The 23,240-nt window shown below is 39.5% G+C and overlaps 1 protein-coding gene across 5 annotated transcripts in view; it reads left to right on the top strand.

Moving 5' to 3' along the window:
* Positions 1–23,240, top strand: part of NR6A1 (nuclear receptor subfamily 6 group A member 1) — a 192,944-nt gene that overhangs the window by 47,232 nt on the left and 122,472 nt on the right. For 4 of the 5 annotated variants that reach the window (XM_044992926.1, XM_044992925.1, XM_044992927.1 and 1 more), the window contains one exon: positions 179–238. The exons of the other annotated variant lie outside the window; for it this stretch is intronic. In XM_044992926.1, the coding sequence (XP_044848861.1) occupies positions 179–238 (60 nt within the window). The remainder of the gene's footprint in view (positions 1–178; positions 239–23,240) is intronic. 5 annotated transcript variants of the gene reach the window in all.

Below are 23,240 nucleotides of genomic sequence, written 5' to 3'. Positions count from 1 at the left end.
TTCTCAGATATAACAATTGAAATTAGCCTTTATATGCAACTATCTAACATGATGAAAAGGGGGGATGGACAGATGGACATATGAGTGTAAACATGCATTTATTTTAACTTTCAAAATTAAATATTGCAATTTCTATTTTAAATAAATGCAAGTGCCTAAACATTTTTTTTCTTATTAGCTACAGATGTCGAACAGATGAGTTTCTCATCTCCTGGGCTTCCTATGAACTCTGTGGGCAGTAAGTACCTTTCTTTCTCTTACCCCACATGACTAGGTTGCATTTCTTTTTCATTGACAACTTCCTTTGTTTTGAGATTGCCAGTGAATTGAAATAGTACTTCAGTATAGAAGTTTTTGAAGAGCAATGCAGTAAAAAAAAGTTCACTTAAGGAGCAGGGCATTCCACTTTCAGGAAGAATTCTTATTTTCTTCCCCTCACAAAAGTGCCCTAGACCTGGTCTATACTAAGTTTTGCCATCATAGCTATGTGCATGATATATGTTTAACTGATATAGCTATGCTGGGGGAAAAAACCTTTAGTGTAGACTCACTTGATCTGGTACAAGCACTTCTATACCAATATAACTGCATCCACCCTATAGAGTTTGCTGGATTAACTATATCAGCAAAACCCGTCCCATGTAGACACGGTCTTATATGCAGACATTCTCCTAGTCATACAGACCAGGATTTTCAAAAGAGATGAAGGGAGTTGGTGCCCAGGCTTAAGTTTGAATGGATTTAGGGCATTTTAACTCCCTTATGCTACTTTAAAAATAAGCCATTACTAGTGAAGTAACTGGATTCTGAAAGTCCTAAAGTTAAGATTTTCAGTCTCCATCTAGTGGTAATTAGTATATCTGAGGACTAAATGTAAGTAATCCACTAGGTGGCAATAAGTCCTTATCAGAGACAGGAGTTTATAGGTGTAAATTCTAAATATCTAATTCTAAACAGAGGCAGCAATTCAGTGCAGATTTCTCCTGCTTTAAGACAATGTATTTAATTTGTTGGAAACTCCCTGGGGCATTCTCAAAATAGGTAAACAATTAACTGGCAGTTTATTTAGAAGATAATGGTCAAATAAGTTTCAGGGGCAACCACACAAACTCAAGAGGTTCAAAGTCCAGAGATGCTCTATCTCCTTGACCTCATTGTGCTGGGGGATTGCACCTGTTTGCACCTGAGAAATCATTTAAATCTTTGAAGAAGCTTTCACACAGCAATGTAGTTTGTGGAGAGTCAAGGGAGAGAATTATTTCAGGAGTGGGTGGGTCAGCTTTTGTGGCCTGCATCTTGCGGGAGGTCAGACTAGATGATCATAATGGTCCCTTCTGATCTTAAGTTCTATGATTCTATGAGAGTATTATAGCTATAATTATTTTTCGTGGCTTGAGCATTTAAAATATGCTACTACGGCCTGACTTTCAAAAGCATATGTGAAATTTCTTGCTTAATTAGTCTATATAATGAGTGATTGCATGGACAAATCAGACTTTTGTGTGCAATTTGGTGAGGCCTGTATCTTGATTGTTTGCAAATACAAACTGCCAGTTTTACAGGTGTAGTTGTTGGAACTGCATGTGCAAACTAGGCGCACAAACTGAATGTGCATATTTTTGAAAATCAGCTATGATGATTTAAAAAAATAGTGTAATGTTTAATCTTTATTGCCCAGCGTTACTTGGATTTATGGGTGTCACATCTCCGTAAGGCACAAAGTGTATTAAGATAAATGTAATTTTGTGTAATATCCTAGCATCTGGATATATTTGCTGAATGCTCATGGTAAGGCTGCTTAATAGCAAGAACTGAACTATGGTTTTCACATTTGTTTTTTGCATCGTGGTATTATGGGCGATGTGCTTGTCAACACTTGAGCCATCTGTTTTTCTTAGTTGATCAAATGGGGAAGGCTTCCTACTTTGCTGCTTCTTTACCAAATCCATTCAGGACTTTCAGAATTATATGAATGCAGAAGAAGATAAAACTCAGAGTTCCCAGATACTTGTTTATGCATCCAAAACTTTTACTTAAGGTCTGCAGAGCACCCATTTTATCCTTGGCTTTTTGTAGCTTATTGTGCCAGTGAATTGGGCTATCCTTTTGCTGTGACTCTCCTGGGTTATTAGGCTTCAGATTTTTGTTTAACTCAGTGTCCCTGACTAAATTAGTTTTACTAATGCATCTTTGCAGTTGAGGTGAACATGCTTTGTGTTGTGTTGGGACTGCACCTCTTCTCTACTCCCACTGAGGTAGAGCAGAACCGTCACTGTACACTGACTGTAATTGCCTTATGGAAAGCACTAGTGTGTGTGCTGCCTTCATTTCATTGTAGGTCAACATCACTTACAATGTCCTTGAAAATGTCTAAAGGAGACAGCCATATTTTGAATGAAGATCCTCCAAATTTTCTATAGAAAGAAAGCTGTTTTAAATTGCACAAGGGCAAAAACTGTATCTAAACCCAGGAATCTTGTCATTTGTTTTGCACTTCTTGAATTTTTAATTATGTGAAAACATGCCTACTCCCCAGCTGAGACCTTGCAAGCTGCTTTTTTGTAAAATCATGCTGAAATATTTATACCATGTTATAAATCTTCGAAAATAGGGTGTTTCACTGGAGCTGTACTGAGGTGGTGGTGCTAAAATGGAGGTGGTTACATTAAGCGAGCAGGGCCTTTCAGTGTGTGAGGCTTGGGGAAAGATCCTTTAAAACGCCAATTCTGCAGAGTTCTGTCTGTGGTTATCTTTACACCTGAGCAGTCCCACTGAGTTCAATGAGGATATTAATGTGTGGAAAATTAATCACATGCATAAGTCTTTGCAGGGTCAGAGCTAAAGATTCAAAATACTGTTACAAGCATTTGAAAAGAATTTGTGTGAACAATCCAGCAGTACTGTTGAGTTTCCTGTCCCCTTGGGACGTATTTTGCTTTAGAGAATTCCAGCCAAAGGGAAGTACAGCATGTGCCTTTAAAAAGAGCAGCGCCTTCCATTTTGCTGCCTGAGAAACAGGCTCTTTCAAGGGTCTTAAACCTTTAAAAGAAAATAATGTGTAGTTTCTTGTGGGTGTGGTAGAGGAGTGTGTTTTGACTCGTGTTTGAGATATGAAGGGACAAAATGGTCAGAATTCTTCTGTGGGGTGTGGAGGTGATTGTGAAAATCTGTTCATCTGTGTTTGGACAAATGATTTTATTAGATTGCAGGACCTTCAGGATCAGGCAATTTAACAGATTGCAGATAAGACAAGTCCCATATCCTTTACTTGTGTTACCAGGTGACTAGATTTCATTAGTAAACAAGCTATCCTTGAATAAAATTATGGAAAAGTGAGCACAGCAGGAACTTCAGTCCATTTCAGGATGATCATTCATGTTGTAGTAAATAAAATGGTAATATGAACAACTACAAAGTATTATGCACTATTTTCACTGGCTAGTTGGTAAAGCCTTTGGCCATGTGGCACTTTCCCAGTAAAGCCAGGCTTGGAGTGGCCACACCTGTGAGCACCTAACCATAGTCTATCACAAGCAGCTGCAAGAAGGGTTGAGGCCTGCTGCTCAGATCAACCAGAAAACAAAACCAAAAAAGGATTTTGTATGAATAGTTGGCTGATTGGATTCTAAGAGTAACTGGGCTGTTACTTTTCCTGGAGACATCCCTTCTGATAAGGTAGCTGGCTTCAGCTTTCTGGGCAGGTTTCTCTGCTTGGAGCACCTCACAAACAACCAGAGGAGTAGAGAAGCAGGCAGAAGGGTGCATAAATGCCTGGGCTATCTGGGGTTAGCTGTGCCCCTCAGTTGTATTGCTTGCTTCTGAGCCACCAGCTCTGGAGGAACACAAGGGAGAGTGTTTCATACAGTAGGGGGTAAGGGCCTTTTGGTTCATTATTTCTGAATGCTTTCCCACTCCCCCTTAAGTGACTGTCTTGTTGACTGACTGTGGTCATGTGGTTGCATATGTAACATTGCCTTGCTCATTATGGTATTCAGTGGAACAACATGTATGCTCCACATGAAGGCTTCCCTTATCTTTCCCTTGAGCAGGGGCTTAGGAAACATCAATAAAGTTCAAGAAGCTCACTTAGAGATAATTTCAAGAGTGAGCCTTTAAAATATTGCTTATTTCTATAGCATAGCAGCTTGTGTGTTTCCCTTCAGATCTCTCTTCAGTGATATCTTAGGACATGGAAGCCACTCTCCTTCTGTCTTATGCAGAAGGAGGGAACCCTGTAAGGGCAGGGTACACACCATGCTGAAGGCCTGAGATTTGACAACCTTTATTAGCACTGAGCCACTACCCCTTGGAATTACAGCCCATGCAGGGAACAATTTCATTCAAGTGTACTAGAAGAACAGATCTCCAACACAGTATCAGCTGATCACAGTCCGAGTGCAATCAGTTATGTCCTAAGAGCTAACTTCAGCCCTGATAAGCCAAGATGTACCTGTGAAAGTGTTGCAAGATATCAGTGGCCTTAATGCAAGAAAAGATACCAGATCCTCAACCATGCAACTGTCCTCAGTAGACTCAGCGTATTTGATGTTAGCATCAGCCAGAATGACCATGGTTGATGGTGTCACTGCAGGCATGTAATGAAGTGCCCAGATCTGGTTCAATCCTGTGAATTCACAAATCTCTGGGGCAGCGCCATGGGTGGTGCCGGGTGGGGTCAGGGCATGCACACTTTCACCCCTTGATGGAGAGCTTGAGAGCACAGTGTGCCCAGGTATTTTTGTCCATTCTGGAGACAGGGCTGAAGCACACATTTAAATGTGTGCATTTAAATGTAATGAACAACTGAAGGAAGGCCAGATCTGTTCGGTTGACTTTTCTCACAGTCAAACCACTTCATGCTCAGGATCCGGTACTGACTGCACATATGGAATGCCTCTAGCCACTCCAAGTCTGACTGTAAGAGGTTATAGGTTTCTGGTCTATATAGCAATACAAGTACTGTAGTATGCAGGTTTGATAGACCCTGAACTTTGTCTCAGCACAAACATGTTTTCTGAATCCATTAGCAAGCCTTGGACTTCACATTGGAGGTGGCAAGCCCTGTTTGTCAAATGTCCAGTTTGCTGCAACTGTTTAACTCTGCATCATCAACACTCTCCATGGTACATGGACCCCCCCCCCCCACATCCTGCACTGGTGATTCTGGTGACCCAGCTCCAAGGGTTCTAGAGCTTGGTCTTCTGCTATGAGATGTTCAACCCCATGGTATAGGCAATGTCTTGGAGGGTGGGCCTTAAACTCTGTGAAACCATACTACGGGTGTTTAATAGTCTCTCTTCCTGGACGAAGGAACGAAGGGGAGGGAGAATCTTCTGTATTCTCAAGCATTAAAAATAAGTAATAAGCTTTGTAGCAGGTGGTTAAGCAGGCAAAGGATAGTAGAGTGTACATCCCAAGTGCTGAACTCGAATTAATGTGCAAATTAGATACAGTTAACTCTGGCCTTAACAGAGACTGGGAATGGTTGGGTCATTACACTAACTGAATCTATTTCCCTATGTTAAGTTCTCCTTACACCTTCTATGGGCCATCTTAATTATCACTTCAGAAAGTTTTTTTTCCTACTGCTGATAGCTCATCTCAATTGACTAGACTTTTCCTGTTATGCATACTTCCACCTTTTCATGTTCTCTGTATGTATAAATATCTCCTGTCTGTGTGTTCCATTCTATGCATCCGAAGAAGTGAGCTGTAGCTCACGAAAGCTCATGCTAAAATAAATGTTAGTCTTTAAGGTGCACAAGTACTCCTGTTCTTTTTAGGCTCTGTCTTGTTAATCTGTTAGGCCCTACTCCAGGAGGGAGGTATATTTTCAGCAAAAGTCTTTTTACAAATGGAGATTAATAGGCTGTAGCTACAGCCTGTTCTCCCATGGCCAAAATAATCACTTTTTCTTCTGTTCATAATGTTCTTCAGGACAATTAAATAAAAAGTAAATGTCAGAAATGAGCTAGAATGTCCCTGCCTTGTCCAGAGATCCTGGTTGTCTTGTATCCAATTCAGGAGGCAACCACTGCTAAGTTAGACCCAGCCCACAAGAAGGATCTGTTCTCAGGGGTCAAATTCCACATGCAAACCCTGTAGCTAGATTAATTACTCTGGATATTTAAGAGGTATGAATTTAAATCGGATATTCAGCTGTTTGTATCATCTTCATTCCTGAGAAAGTATTCTATAAACAGCGCATCTTCAAGGGCCTGGTCCGTAAATGAGGCATAGTGCTAAGTATTGGTATGGATGAACCTAATCAAGACAAGGGAACATGTCTTGTTTGGAGTTGTTCTAATAAAGTCTTAGTATGGGCCAAACCCTCAGATGCTCTAAAATCAAAGTGGTAGACGTTTCTAGCTCACTAGAGATGGCGGGATTGTCGTCTTAACCAGACATACAATGTCCTAGAGTGTCCTTGTTTTGCAACACTACACCAATGAGATCTCCCTCTTGGGACCTAAATCTTGTATTAAATACCCTGTCTAAAGCATCCTTTTGATTTCTTGTAAAAAATAGACTTAGATTTTTTTATCTTTAAATGTTGTCATCCTGGTTTCAATATCTTTGGCAAAGAGTGTTTTCGGGGGGTAAGGTCTTACTGTGGAACAGCAGTCCCACACCTCTCATGATAGCAAAGTTGTGTTAGGATTTAACACAGCCTTGATTCCTCAAACAAACCTAAGTACAAGAAATGTCGTCTTCTATACTTTTCTGCCCACATGCAAAAGACCATTTTAAACAAAAATCCCAATCAGTGGAACAAAAACAAACAAACGCCTGCCCCCCCGGCATAACCTTGCTGTCAAAAAAGCTCTAAAAATCAACCTTTAATGCTAAGTACCCAAGTCAGAAAAATCTCTAGCTCTGTTGGCCTGCAACATCTATCATAAATAAACGAGGGGGGGGGGGCGCAAGCTGCCAAGTGGCACACTTCAGAAGCATTCAGAGGTAGAAACTGCATTCCCCTTGACTGTTTGTGCTCGTTCATTCAGAGCCAGGAACCCTCCTGGCCTGAATGATCATTTAAAAAACAGATGTGTAGGGTGGCCAAATGGTCAAGTTGACATAACTTCCTTAAGTTTTAAAAATTAAGGGTATAGGCCTGATCAGTCCCTGCTGTTGGAGGGAGGGCTCTGCATCCTATGTTTACCCAGTAAATTGATACATGTTTTTAAAAAGTCTAGCCCATTCGTCCTTTGTTTCTTGGCCTGGTGACATGCTGCAGTTCGACATCCCATTGTGATGGATCTGTTAAATAGGAAATATTCAGTTAAATTTCCCCTTCTTCTGGCAGGAAGTCTGCAGATCCAACATACCTGGCACAAAGATTATAGTTCTGACAGTTTAAGCCTTCCTCAATCTACTGTACAGGCACTAATGTATGTATATAAATAAAATATCTTTCATTGGGATGAAATTTGAATTTCCTCTGCAGTTGGAAGTGATTATGAGTTTGCTCATTACCAGTCCGACAGCTCTGTTAGGTGACAATTGGGGGAGTATCTTGCTGTGAAGAGCCCTTACCTGCTGGAGTTCAGTGCTTTCACCAGCAGTTCCACGGAGTCTCCTGGGGATGCAGAAAGTGTCACTGCAACTCAGTTTGTGGGAGGGAAAATACATTTTTGGGGAGTGGTGCTACAAAATATTTGTGACAAGCAGCCACCTGTATTCTTGTCTGGAACCCTAATATAGATTTTGTAGGGCTTTTATAAATGGCTTTAATTGACTATTAAAAATCAAAACTTAGATTTTCTCATCACTGCCTCTCCTGGAAAAAAACAAACCTGTTGTATTCACTTGTTATGAAGAAGAGTCCTGCCTGGCAGTGTCTGCTTCTTGTTGAGTCTGTCTGGCATTCTTTTTTTGGTGCAGTAGATGAAAACCTCTCAACACTTTTTTAGATGTGAGGTTCGTAGGTAACATTTCAAAGCTAGTTGTGATGTGTGGGGAAAAATATTCTAGTATGGTATTTAGCACTAAAGTTAATCAATTACCCATTCTTACGCTTCACTTTTCTATCAATAATATGCTTTACACAGGTGTAATTTCTCTTCAAAAACACCTTTCTTAATGCACAGCGGCATACATATAGTACAAGATGTACAATACTTTAATGCTGCATGTCAGTGAGAAATTCAGACCTATACAGAACTGTATGAGCAACAGTTTATTTTGGCCATATCCCATACTTTGTGTTTCATATGTATGTTGTGGGGTATTCCCCTCATAATTCTCTTGAAGCAACATGTTGCTTGAAGATAGCTGATTGGGAGAACTGCTTCAGTTCAGACTACTTGTGAAAAGAATCCTGAGAGAAGTGTCTGCCTTTGTGTGCAGGCTGAAGTCTGGAATCTGCCATGTTGGGGGCTAAAAGATTCTTTTTACACTGCATCAAAAAGTATGAAAGGAGCCTCTTGCTTGCAGTGTTGCATGAGAATTGGTGTCTGAAGGGTTTTAAACAAAATAGTTCATACTTTCAATGAACATACCTATGTTCAGTTATGAGGCCTACTCTCTGCAAGGGTTACAATGGCTCCTTTCATCAAAAAATTGGAGTTGTTTATAAACATTAAACCTTACAACCTCCTGGGCAGCTAGTTGGTAAATTTTCATGCAGAGAGACAGAGCTTAAGTAACTTACCTTGATGTTCCCCCAAGAGCCAGTGGCAGAACCAGGAGTCCTGATTCATCCTGTGCTGTTACCACTAGACACAGCTTTAAAAATACAGTAATCCAGAATGTAGCCCCTATTGAACAGAAAATATGAGCCATCTTTTCTTGGCACAAAACACTTGCATGAATTTGCAGTCTCTTAGATATCTGGTCCGCAGTTTGCATTCATTGATCAGTGAGTTGATACAAACTAAAACCCACCGACAGCAATGAATGTTGATTGCAGCCATTAGATGCTTAAGCTGTGCAGTAGTATTTCTTCAGATACAGTCCAGTCTGTAGTTCTGTGGAGTAATTAATAAAACATCAACACTGTCCCAACTTGTATTTAGCTTAGACACTCTGGTTACCATCCCAAGACCTGAAGAGGAGCTCTGTGAAGCTTGAAAGCTTGTCCCTTCCACCAAAAGAAATTGGTCCAGTAAAAGATATTGTTTCACTTACCTTGTGTGTCTTCTGTCTTCCAGGACACACACATTATTCCAATAAGGGTCTTATTACCTTGGTACAGTGTGTAAAGTACATGTAGATGGAGAAAATAGAAGAACAGTTGACTGACTAGTTCTAAAGTCTATACAAAATGGGGTAATTTTAAAATTGTTTTGCACAACCATTTTATTTTTGCGCCACAGATCTTTCAGGCATCTACCTACCTGCATTGTCTTTGAATTGTCCTAAGGCTTGATACTTAGATAAATTCTCATGGTTGCTCTGTTGCATTTAAGAACATAGGGTGGGACTTTCAAATACACCTGAATAATTCAGGTGCCTAAATTCCATTGACTTTAAATGAGATGTGTGCTCATAAGGAATTTAAAGATTTTTTTTGTTTGTTTTGAAAATCCCGCCCGTTGTCTCTTCACTTTTTGGCTACTAAAAAATCATAGGTGATCACAGCTGCATTTATATATGCCAACTACCTTCTATAAGTTCTCAGTTTACCCTTTCAGTCTAGCCATTTCAGAAGGCCAGATTCTGGCCAGCTAAAGATTTTTAGGCTTGTTCTGTACTAGAAATGCATGCTAGTATAACTATTCTGCAAATTGTCCTGATGTAGATGCGCCTTAACCTGTCAAAAGTGCTTCTGTTGGTTATTCCAGTTCCCCGTAGCTATAATGGCAAAAGCACTTCTTTTGCTGATATAACTGTCTACACTAGGGCTTTTGCAAATGCAGAAATATAAAAAATCACACCCCATCTGACACTAGTACAACTGGCAAAAGCTTTGTGTGTAGATCTGGCCTTAATTGACAGCTATAGGTCAGTTGACCACTTTTTTGAACAAAAGAAAGGGGAATGGCTAATATGCTTTTGGAAAAGGGTCTGGCAATGCTGCTTAACTTACTCATGAAGGTATTGTGATGCACACTTGGGAAAGGCAGATAATGCTTTTCATGAAAAATTTGCTCTTCTGTCTTCTGTATCAGAAGTTTGGAGTAAAACGCATTTTCTGAGACTTCATACTTAAGACAGATCCATTTTCTTTACATCTTTATCATGATAGCCTAAAACTCCTTTGGTGCCAAGAATAAGTGGTTTTTTTTTTTGGTAAGGATGCTGCATATTAATTGACCACTTACTGAGAAGAAATTTTATACAAATTTAGAATATTCAGAAGCAAAGACAAACATCCTCCAGAATTCGCTCCATAATTCCTAGCCTTTTTCAGTTTTAAAACTGAGTTTTGCTTTAAAAGGAGGGAAGGGCAGTAAAAGATGTAGTTTAATTTTTGTTGGATCTTCAGTTGCAAAGTTCTGTAAGGCACAGCCTGCAATGCCAGACACAGGGCATTCATTTTAAGATTGTTTGGTACAACAATCTAACTTTTAACCTAAGTAATCTCTTTATTGGCTTCCATAATCCTTGCAAAAATAACCCTCTCCCTCCCACCCACCCTCTGTCTCTTCTTTTAAAGCATTTTGTGGGTACAGTGGTATATATGATGTTCTAAGCAGGGTGGACAGGGTGCCCTGTGTCTGGTTGTTTGCTGAGGTGATTTTACATTTAACTATCCCATGAAAGGAGCTGAACTTTCTTCCCCAAACAGTTGTCTTGTGACAGTGTAAGATGGAGGGACAGCTGGGTTTAGTAATATGGAATTCAGTATTCTTGGTTAATACTCCTGGTGAGCAGTTGGTGAGGATTAGGGGAAGCAGGTTCACAAGAACAAATTAAATGACATTCCAAAGCTTTTCCAGCAAAGCTCAAATTGCCAGCCCAAATGGGAAGTAGTTTTCCATTCTGAACTAGTTTGCATCACATTTCTTTTAGCACAACATTCTCAAATTTCGTTTCCAAATTTTACTGTTCATTTGTGGACATGTTATTGCTTCTGTATCAGCTGTGTGCAAAACTTTCCATTACTTTCACTCAGACTTTCTTTTGTTGAAATCCCACTTAATGTGTTTAAAAACCAAAACAAAAATGTAACAGTTTAATGTTTAAAACCGAAGACATCCTTTTAAAAAATACATAGATACTTATAAGGAGGGGCGGGGGTTTAGGAATCTCAACTAGTCTTTGTTCACAATGTAAAATGTTACATCATGACCTGTTAATAGCAACCAAATGTAATATATATAAAGTTCAAGTTTTCCATTTAGCAATGTGTCTGTGATAAACCTCAAGGTACAGTCAACGGTCGATGGTTTTTTCTAATTCTCAAACTCACCGACAGCGTTGAATGTTCACTGAAGCTATCTGAAGGCTGCTACGTGCATACATACGCCCTACATAGTTTCCATGCATCTGTTTTCCCTGGGCCAGCAGTGGAAACACTGCTGAGGGATCCGCATTCTTTATTGCAAGGTCTTGAATAGCAGTATTTTAATTATTAAATGGAACTGTGTAGCTGAGGGCTAATGAATCGCAGGCATGTAAGACTGCAGTTCTTTATACAAAGATGACTTGGACTACTGCTTAGAATTGTTCTGAATGTTCCAATTGGTAACTGTACAGTAAACAAATGCCCTTTCTTATCCAATTAAGAAGTCTAAATATTTAAATAGGGAAGTACTTAATGTATTTTAGGCTTCATTTTAAAGTTTAAGTAATTTTAAATCTATAAACCAAACTCAGGATGGAAAAAACCAAAACAGCTTTTCTTTATTTTCATTGAAAGGGTACACACACCTGCCTCAGGTCTTTGGAGAACTTTTTGTTCTGTTGCTTTTAAAACACATTTGATCTTTAGTGGCTGTGGAGGACTGAATTGAGAGCTCTTCAGAACATATCAATCTCAATTTGTTTGTCTACATGCTCTACTACAAATAACATGAAATGGGGGAGGGAAGGGAGAGACTGACCACTGCTTCCGCAGTTGCTTAATAATGGTGAGAATCAGAACTTTACCCTGAAATAGTTCCTATTGGCTCCAGTTAAAAGGACACTGTCAACTAGAATTTCTTAAATTCTTTAAAAATGTGTAAAGGCTTTTCTGCTCCGCTGTTGATGTTTAGAAATGTCTTTTGGGCACATGTGAAATCAACACCACAAAACATGCCTAGCCCAACTCTCCCTCCTTTTGTGTGTTTGCCTTTGCCTGGTACCGCTTGGGTTTCAGTTTTGTTGCTTCTGTTACTGATTGATAAACCTTCTTGCAGGACCTGAGGAAGTGGGCAGGTAAACTTCAAGAGCTCCACATGAGCATTGTAGCCATGCTAGCACGAGAGAGGAAAAGCAACTATCCATCCATGAAACAGAGATTGACTTATACACAGGGTGGGATTTCCAAAAGTGCACCATGTTGGACTTTGACTTCAATGAAAGCAAGAATTAATGGATGTGTTGCCATTCACTCCAGTGGGAGCAGAGTTAGGCCAATACTGAAAGCTTTTGGAAACCCCACCCAAAGTAAACAACCTGAAAAGAAGAAAAAAACAAGTTGTGGGTATTGCTGATTTAAAAAAAACAACAACTTTCAGAAGGAAGTGTGATTTTCCCCCCACCCACCCACAGCTCCATCCCCAAGTTATTGGTATCCCTTCAAATTTTAGGTTGAACATGTGAAAACTTCTGCCTAGAAAGTTCATGATTTAGATTAAATTAATTACATACTTTTGTATTCAGCTTTTAGCTGCAAAAGGATTTGTTTAAATTCTCCCTAAATTGCCATATTCTTCCATCTGCCTAATTATCCTAACTCTTTCAAACTATGCAAACCATCTGGAAGTGATCTCTGCCAGTTGCTTAAATTGTTGTATGCGGTGTTGTAGCTGTGCTAGTCCCAGGATATGAGAGACACAGGGCTTTGAAAGAAATCTGTTGCTTTACCTGCACTCACTGTGGTGTGACTACAGTGTGTGTGTGTGTGTATACACCCATGCGTGCACACATCAATAGTCAAATAAGGATGTTATGAATTTAAAACTTGTGCTTTTATTTTTAGTGGAGCACATTTACTGTAGCCCCAATGACTGTTTTTAAAAACAATCTGAATTTCCAGTGCACGTAGGCATAATTTGGAAAGTTAGACTGACTTGATGAGTATTTTGGCTAACAAGATATTTTAAGCCTTTTCATTTTCCTCTGTACATGGTGATTGAGTAAGATCTGCCTTTTGAAACTAATGAGGGCCTTGTTTCCAGAGTACGGTTTGGAGTATTCTAGAATTATACATTGTAAGTTTCTGCATTTTGCAAGCAACACTTACACCAAACTTCAACTGAGATACAGAAACAGTCTGCAAATCTGACACTGTTAACAATTCCCATTGTTTAGGGCACATTTGTAGCCATTGTCTGGAATGGGGATCTGGTGGAAAAAGCAAACAATTTGGACTAATAGCAACCAACACAAGAAATTAGAAGTGTCCATGAAGCTGGTGCTACAGAACCAAGTAGGTGGAACCCTTAACCATTAGCTGTATATCATAGGTGCTGTGGGCAGCATAAACTAGGGGAGCAAAGCTCAAATAAAGAAGCACAAGATAGAATTTCAACCTTTAATGTTCAATTTTGGATTGGTTAAACTATATTGTTTAACTCTTCTCCTTTGTCCCGTCTCCTGTATGCCAGCTCTTCTAGCTGACGTCATCTGCTTCTGGTCACTGTCACATCTCCCCACCTCTCTTCCTGCAAGTTTGATGGTCTGAATTTCAATGGTATTTACCAGGGGTCGGCAACCTTTCAGAAGTGGTGTGCCGAATCTTCATTTATTCACTCTAATTTAAGGTTTCGCGTGCCAGTAATACATTTTAACATTTTTAGAAGGTCTCTTTCTATAAGTCTATAATATATAACTAAACTATTGTATGTAAAGTAAATAAGGTTTTTAAAATGTTTAAGAAGCTTCATTTAAAATTAAATTAAAATGCAGAGCCCCCCCGACCGGTGGCCAGAACCTAGGCAGTGTGAGTGCCACTGAAAATCAGCTCGTGTGCCGCCTTCGGCACCCGTGCCATAGGTTGCCTACCCCTGGTATTTACTGTACATTTTAACAACCTACATTTTGTTCCTTTGCTCTGGACACTACACTAGCTCCATTTCTCTCAGGATAAAGTCCAAAGTCCTCTGTGAGCTGGGCTTAAGTTTTGACCAATATAGTTGGAGATCAAAACCCATCACAAAAACTATACTCATTAGAAACAATGGGATTATCAGTGACAAAGATAAGATTCACAAAGGATAAGCAGTAATCTTTGCAACTATCCTGTGGTTGTGGATCTTAATTTTGAACAAAATATAAAATCCATCTTTTCCCCAGACCCCCACACATTTAGAAAAAGCAGAAACAACCAAAATCCTATTAACCTTCAGGGGTGGAGTGGGATGGGGAGGAGAACGTAAAGCTGCTGTGCTACTTTATCTAATCTCTAGGGGGTACTTGTATGCTACTGAGATGAGCATGTTATAAACATCTAGATAGAATTCCTTTATCCTGTGTTGTCTTTGACACCCTTTTCCTCTTCCTGTTCTGACAGTGGTTCCCAAACTCTTTAGTACTCTTAACTCCATATCACTTCACACCATTGCCTTAGCAGACATCTGTCCTTTTTTTCCATCCATTTTCTTTTTTTTGGTCTCTTCTTTCTTGTCTCTTGTTCTCTCTCTCCTCCTCCTCCCCCCTTGCTTTATTCCATTCATGGCTTGCCTTCCTTGTATTCCTTTCCTGCAGTTGGGGACTTCTTCATGGCTTTGTGGTACTGTTATCTGTGCTCTCTTTACTGAGCTAATTACCTGGGGATAGTAAAGAGAAGCTTGGACTGGACAACTGCTGCCTGAGTCTATGTGAGCATCTTTGGCCATCTGCATTAGTAGCCAGGAGAATGGAGGAAAAATAAAGGTTAGATTATCAAGGGGGTTGTAGTGGAGGACTGGGTCCAGGGTTGTATAACTTTATCTGGTCCATGACTTCATAGATTAGTGACACCCTCTAAGGTTAGGAGATATTGTCTGCATTGAACTCTGAGGATGCATAGTGCACTTGCTTCGTTTGTATCCTGTTACAGAATCTCTCATATTTAATGCGTTAAAGCCAACCAATGTTGGCAATCTGCTGGCTCAGTTGATATTTAACTGGCTACTAAATACAAGTAGTAAGGCCACACAAAAACGTAAACACCTATCTCCATATATCCATTCTGTATAAACTGCTCTCTATCTCAGAACAGATTTGTGTGGTTCAACCAATCAACAAATGACTTGCCTTCTTTCACAGCTGCATCCATCAGCAAAATGATTTAAACATACTCTATATCAGACACTGGCTAATAAAAATAGCCACCACAATAAAACAGTGTTATCGCCAGCTTTGGAAATTGTTTTCCTCTGACAGCAGGTTATCCTGTGACTGTACCTGCATACAGTGTAAGATGCTAAGCTATCCCTGATTGCAGAAGCTTACATTGCAAGGTGTTGCATCTATTTATAGACACTAGCTATCAGTCAGCAACTCTCTGCTATTAGTTATTGATTCCGAATGGTCATTGCAGGTGAAAATCTTTTACAAAATTCTAATGAATTTACTGTATTGGCAGACATGCAATAAATCTGACTGCCAAGGCAACTTGCTTTTTTTGGCTATGTGCCTAGCAAACACAGGCTATTGATGCCAGCTAATTTTTATTTATATAAAATTCCGGTTTAGGGAGGCATTTAGTTACCAGTTAGAAATAAAAGTAAGCTTACCAAAAAGGTATTGTAGGAAAAAGCGTGGGTCAAGGAAATAGCTTATTTTCATGTGGGATTTTAAATGCATCTTCCATGCATCTTAAGTGAATTTATCTAAAGTTGAGAGAGCTAGAAATTGCAATTCATTTGGATATAAAAATGTAGTTAGTGACAATCTTCAAACTTAACCATTTGCTATCTGGGAACTCTGTTTTTAAGAAATAAAACTTTTTTGGGTAGGGGGAGGGGATACACTGATTTTTAAAGGTTCTCTTCACATTGAAATGTTTTGCAGGCTGTACTAAAAATAACATTTGAAATAATCATATTTGTAACTTCTAGGAACACTGAGCAGCTCATTTCCCTCATCACTTGCACAATGGCTTTCAGGAGTCCAAGGATTGTCTTTGGAGTTCATTTGTGAATCCAAGTGAAATACAGTATATATTTTTGTATCTCCTGGAAGCAAATGGACTTAGGCCACCAATGCAGGTGGTGATTTTTATATTAATCTCAGCTCTTCAACAGGAAAGGGTTTTTGGACTAATCTGTTTATACCTTTAAATTACTATTTAATGTGTTCTAATCTGTGCATATGATCTTTACAGTAAGCAACTATAGAGGAACACAGCTTTTAAGGTTCTATTGTATTAAGCTTCCATTTTTAAATAAAAATTGATTCATGGAAAGTCATGTATTCTCTGGGACTACTGATTTTTCTAAAGTGTGTAAATTTAGATTTGTGTTAAATTTAATTACAATGTATTAAGATCGATAAATTTCATCTTTGCTTTATAGGATTAGCATTGGCCAGTGTGTATTGTAGCACTGTGACACAGTTATGGTTCAGAAGACGTGCATTTTAAGTCATTTTTTTCAGGCAATGAGTGGAAAAATTGCCCCTTTAGACAGAAGTGTATTTTGCTCATTCTTAACCTGAAGATGAATATTTTTGTGGTGTTTGATTCAACAATAGCCAAACAGAATTGTCATAGCAGTAAAAAAACACATTTTTTGTTTCGTTTCCCAATCTGTTTAAAAAAAAAAACTTTAAAATTCTTCAGGATTTTTTTAAAGGTTGAGTAACAAATTTGCTTTTCATGCCTCTGATGTGTTTGAAGAAATTAAGTGTAAAAAATGAACATTGCAAGAAAGTACATGCTATACTTCGTTTCCCACTAATCTTCTGTAATGCATAGAGGTTCCATATACAATTTGTGTGGACATTGATAAACTTTGGCAAATACTATACTATACTTACTTGAAAGAAGTGTCTCAGATATGAGGCAAATAGGTAAAAATAAATTAAATAAATATACACACACACACACACACACACACACACACACACACACACACACACACTAGGTGCTACAAGTATGCTAAAAGTAACATAGGCATGTTAGACATTTATTGGCACTAAATGAATTTGTCTTGTAAAGCTAAATCCAATGACAGGATCACACCTATTGTGTGAGGCACATTCACTTGCTACATGGAATTGTTTTGCTCTAACTGTTAAAATGACTGAAATTTTTTATACCGATTTAAGAAATACATATCAGATATACACCCTTTCTTAGAGATCAAGAGGAAGATGTCAGTAGCTGTTGGATTTGTGAATGCTTCTTACAGTGCAGTAAGATTTCAGGAGATTTCTCTGCAGTTGAGAAAGGTGTACAGCATAAGAGTATTTTCAAAATCTGAAAGCTTAGTTTACACTTGAAACAATTATTGTCAAAGCTATACTTCCCTAGTGATTTACACTGATGTGCCAAATCTTAGAGAAAGTGCCGCTTTTTAAATATTATGTTCCTTCACCACCTGAAGCTGGCCCAATGATTGTAACAGACCTTGTCCTCCACACGTGCCTTGCCATTTCTGGCTGCTTCAAAAAACTACAGTGTCTTGAATAATTTTTCCTTCCTCGTTCTCGTCCCACTCCTTCCCATTTAAATTACTCTGATAAAAAACTAAGGCATTTATTTACTACTAAGTATGAAGCTACCTGTGCAAACTTGCTGGATAGCCAAAGCACATTGCTATTCATCAGGATGCTTAGTAAAAGACTGACAGTGCCAGAGCCTACTAATTACACTTCTGCTTTAGTGATACCGGCATAATTCCATGACAGTGTAAGATATGTTTGAGAAAAGGCTCTGCTTACTTAAGTGCCAAAAAGTTTGTCAAAACACTTAACTTCCAAACAGCTTTCTTTAAAGTACATTGGACTAAAACTTCATGCTAACCAGATTGTTTGTTTGCTGGAAGAATGCTATAGGACAGCAGTTGACTAGGGACCTACTAATCTTACTAGTTAAGATGTAAGGTCAGAAGTACAAGGATTTCTCTGGAAAGTGTGTATGTGCGTGGGGGGGGGAGCAGAGGTTGGGGATTTTTTTTTTGGACATGCATTAATAGCCTGGCCTTAGCCTCTTTCTGTGAAGTAATAACTATGCCCATTTATCACATTTATGCTGGGATCCCAAAATGTAGACAAACCATTAAGACTCACTACTACCCTGCTGTTCAGATAAGCGTAAACTTTTTAATTTGGTCAGTCTCTCTCTCTCTCTCTCTCTCTCTCTCTCTCTCTCTCTCTCTCTCTCTCTCTCCTTTTATTTATTGTGTGTGTGTGTGTGTGTGTATATATGTATACACACACACAATTTGTAAATATTCCAAAAAACACAGTAGGCACAAAGTTTGTGATTTGCCGCAAGGTCAGCCAATGAATCAATGTCAAAAGAAAACACAAATTTCCTGATTCCCTGTTCTGAGCTTTAAACACAGTCATTATGTTTAGCCTTTAGGTGAGGTGGGGAGAGTCTTTCTTGTATGGCAAAGAAAGACTATCGTATATACTCAATCACAAGCTGATTCGTTTATAAGATGACCCCCCACCCCCCCCAATGGATAAGTAAAAATGGAAAAATTTTATAACCCATTCATAAGCCGACCCTATAATTCAGGGGTCAGCAAACTTTGGCTCCTGGGCCATCAGGATAAGCTGCTGGGGGCCCGAGATGGTTTGTTTACCTCAAGTGTCTGCAGGCACGGAGGTAAACCTAAGTAAATAAGTGTCCCGTTGCGCCAGCTGCTTACCCTGATGGGCCGGGACAGTAACTGGTGGAGAAATTTTTTGGGGGAGAGAAGCTGGGAGTCAGGGGAGTGTAACCCCTGTGACCACTCCCCACATGACCCCACCCCTAACCCGGACCCCCCACACTGTCCCCATCCCTTCCCACCTTATCTGGGGAGGATGTCTCTCTGGCCTGGATGGAGCTGCTCCAGGAGGCTGGGTAGCGTGGCCACAGTCGGCTCCAGCGGGTCAGCCCAGGTGGCGCGGCCACAGCATGTTCCAGCGGGCTGGGCCAGGTGGCATGGCTGCAGTGTGTTCCGGTGCCCTGGCGGCACGGCCAAGCGGCACGGCTGCAGCCTGCCAGCCCCGGAACTGCAGCTGCTTCGGAGGTTGGAGGGAGAGCAGTGTGGCCAGAAGCAGAGAGACTCTGGCCCCGTCTCTTCCCTTCTGACTCTGCTGGCTGTGCTGCCTCTCCATGCTCCCTCTGTTGTGGGAGGGACTGTGTCCCACCTCTCCCTCTCTGTACCCGTTCATAAGCCGGCTTATGAATGAGTATATACAGTAATTTGTCTGAAATTCCAGGCCTCCTCTCAACTGCTGATCTCGTAAAACAAAGGAAATGGTGGGTCCACTTTCTGGGTGCTTTCCTTGGTTATGAAAATGAGACACTAACACACAGGTCCTCAAACATTTAAACACCTGTCTCCCAATAATTTCAATATTAGGCACCTAAATACCATTGAGCATCTGGGCCTCACTGATGGCACTGTTCCCTTGTGGAGTCTCTTATGCAAAGTGGCTATTTTAAGACTATATTGTACAGCAATGTGTTTTACAGATAGAAGACGGCATGGCAGTAATGCTGAAAAGTGTGGGTTGGATACGTGCTTGTGAAAATTGTCAGTCTGTGTATTTTGCCTGTGGTCTGTGGAGCAAAAACTCAACTTGCATCTGTCTGTGCAGAAAAAGGCTCGTTGAGTGTGTCTTTAATGGGGCAAGCAGCAAGTAATGTGACAGGAGTGGAGATTACATGAAGGGATTTTGAAGTGATTCAGAAACTGACAGGTGGTAGAAAGGAACATACTAACAAGGGCATAAGTAATCAGTTGGATTTTTCTTAAATGAGTATATGCGAGTTAGAAATGTATTCAAATTGACAGGCTTCATGCCTAATTCAGGAAACAGTTGTGCATTTTCCTTTGAATTTAAGACTAAAATGAATTCCCATTTCCTTTCCTCCTCCTTTTGTAAAGGCAGCCTGTATCTTCTTCTGCTTTGTGTTTGAGAGCTGTGTAATAATCCAAATGTGGAAATCAGCTCGTGTGCATCTCGTAAGAGCCAAGATTATCTGTTATAGAAAATGAATGTTTATCGTGTTTGAGACTCTGACATACAAATAACTTTAACTGCTAGTCTATAAAGGGGTCTTTTCTGTGCCAACTAAATTAACAAAATGTTTCCTATGCATTGCACATGCATGTACATGTAGTATCAATAAATAGTTCTGGTTTTGTATTTGGGAAAACAAGATGGTCATCTTATACGATGAATATTTTCCATGCCAAAAGTAACTCAGGAGGATATTAAACAGCAGCTACTAACGTTAAGATATGTCTGTATTGCAGTCTTGGTGTGCTTGCAGCTTGTGTAGATACACCTGAGCTAGCTTTATTTTAGCCCAGGTACTGGAGTCGTGGATCTATGGCAGTGTGCACTTCAGCATGGGCTATACAAACCCATCCAGAACTCAGGGTAATTACTCACGGGGCTAGCCTGCACTGACGCATGCACTGCTCTGAGAGCCACACTTACTTGTACGGATAAACTGCATCCAAGAGTTTTAAAAGAGCTGGTTGAGGAGCTTTTTGGACTATTGATGAGCTCTCTGGACTATTAATATTAATTTCTGATCAGTCTTGGAACACTGGGAAAGTTCCAGAGGGATCTAAGAAAGCCAATGTGTCAATATTTTAACAAGGTAAATTAGAGGACCTAGGGTAATCATAAGCCTGTCAGTCTGACATCAATCCAAGGCAACATAATGATCTGGGACTTTATTAATAAAGAATTACAGGAGGATAATTAATGCTAATCAACACGGGGTTCATGAAAAAACAGATTTGGTTAAAAATAAGTGATGTAATGAGCTTAGATTTCTGTAATGCGTTTGACTTGGAAATTCAAAACATCTTGATTAAGAAAATGTTTTTGTATCGTTCTAATGTCACACATTCAGTGGATTTAAACTGGCTAACTGATAGTTCTCAATGTAACTGTAAAGGGAGAATCATTGAGTGTGTTTCTACAGTGGTTGTTTCTTGGCTCCTTTGCAATTTAACATTTTTATCAATTACTTGGAAGAAAATTTTAAATTATTACTGATGAAGCTGGCTGACCCAAAGACTGGGAGAGCAGTAAATAATGAAGAGGACTGGTCACAGATTCAGAACAATCTGGATTACTTGGTAAGCTGGATGCAAGTAGACAGTGTTTCAAAGTGGCCAAACATAGTCATAAATCTAAGAATGAAGATCATACTTACAGGATGGGAAACTCTATCCTGGGAAGCAGTGATTCTGAAGTAGGCTTGGGGGGCAATGGTAGAGAAATTAACTGAACACAAGCTCCCAGAGGAATTTTGTCACCAAAAGGGCTAATCAGGTTCTTGCATATATAAATGGGAATATGGCGTGGGAGTCAAGAGGTTATTTTACCTCTGCATTTGCACTTGTGCAGCCACTATTAGAATACTGTGTTCTGTTCTAGTGTCAACACAAGTCCAGAAGGATGTTGAAAAATTTGTAAGGGTTCAGAGAGGAGCCACCAGAATGAGTGCAGTTTGGAAAACCTGCCTTATGTTGAAAGACTCAGTGAGCCCAATGTATTAACCTAACAAAGAGAAGATTAAAGGGTGGCTTGATCAGTCTGTACCATATGGGGAAAGATTGTCAGGTAGATTACAGTCCTCTATCAATAAAGGCATAAAATAATCCAATGACTGGAAGGTGAAGCTAAGCAAATGGGAATTATTCGCAGTGAGTGTAATTAACCACTGGAACAAGTTACTAAGGATTGTAGTGGATTTTCCAACACTAGAAATTTTAGAATCAAGATTGAATTTTTTTAAAGAGATGTTCTGATTCAAACAAATTAATTCAGGGATGTCCTATGTATGGCCTGTTAAGCAGGAAGTCAGACTAGATGATCACACTGGTCCCTTCTGGCTTTATAACCTATGAATCTGGATTCCATGCACCTCCTAAGACGAGAAATGCATTCACAAGAATGTGGCAATAATACACACATGAAACTGATACTGTACTTTTGTTATTTGACAAGAGAAAGGTAAATAGTCCTTCAACTGCTTTGCAATTGACTTCTGTATTTAAAAAAAACAAAACAAAAACCAATCCCCAAACCCTAAAATCACAAATGGATAGTGGAGCATATATGTGAAGGCTTCAGGATTACAAGCAAAATCTACTTAGAAATCAAATACCTAAGATCAGTTCTTCTAGTCACTTAGCTGCTAAGAGTCAAAAGTTCTTTTTCTTTCTTAATTGGTGACCTTGCTAAAGTGCTGTAAAGATCACAGCACTTCTGTCTTGCTGTTAATGTCATCCACTCGTGCTGGAGAAACAAACCTTGAACTTGGGTCTTGGCAGGTAAAATGTTTTGAGTCACCACTAACTAACTTAATATGTAAAGGTTTGTTCCAGTAGCATGAGGAAAATGTGAAGTTTATCTGAATACAGGGAGATGACGACCTAATCCAACACTAAAGCTATTCATATAGTTTGTCTATAGCAACAGTGCTTAGTTTTTGGAGCAATTGTACACTTGAACTATACTGATGTATATCCTATCAAGTGTCAAATTATTAGTGTTCCTTCTTGGGAATGATCCGAAGTGGACTTTCAATCTTCGATTTTCAGAGTTGTAATCCATTAAGCAAACTGTATACATCAAATGTGCCATAAAAATTGCTTTTTTCTCTACAAGACAATATTTTTCAAAAAAGCATACTTAACAAATCTTTCAAAGAACTTCTAGACTTGGCAGAATAGGCCTTTTTATCTCTTCATAGTATTAATTTAAGGTTAATAAATGGAATATGATACACTTTTTGTGCAAATTGGGAAGCGGAATGAGGAGCAGTCCTTATTTCCCCACTCCATGGAGTGAGACTGCTTTTTAAGGTGACCAGAAAACAAGAAAATCCCTAACCACGCCATATAGGCCACATGCCAACTCTGTACAGGGTTCCCACCAAAGTAATGATGTGAGAATTTATAAGAGTGCATAGTGCAGCTGCCAAGGTTCCACAGTGTTTAATTTCAGCACCATCTGTCTGCCAGAGCCTA

This window comes from Mauremys mutica, chromosome 18 (genome assembly GCF_020497125.1).
Source record: "Mauremys mutica isolate MM-2020 ecotype Southern chromosome 18, ASM2049712v1, whole genome shotgun sequence".
Taxonomy (NCBI): domain Eukaryota; kingdom Metazoa; phylum Chordata; order Testudines; family Geoemydidae; genus Mauremys; species Mauremys mutica.
Note: the sequence above shows the minus strand (reverse complement) of the source record. Positions and strands in the feature narration are given on the sequence as shown.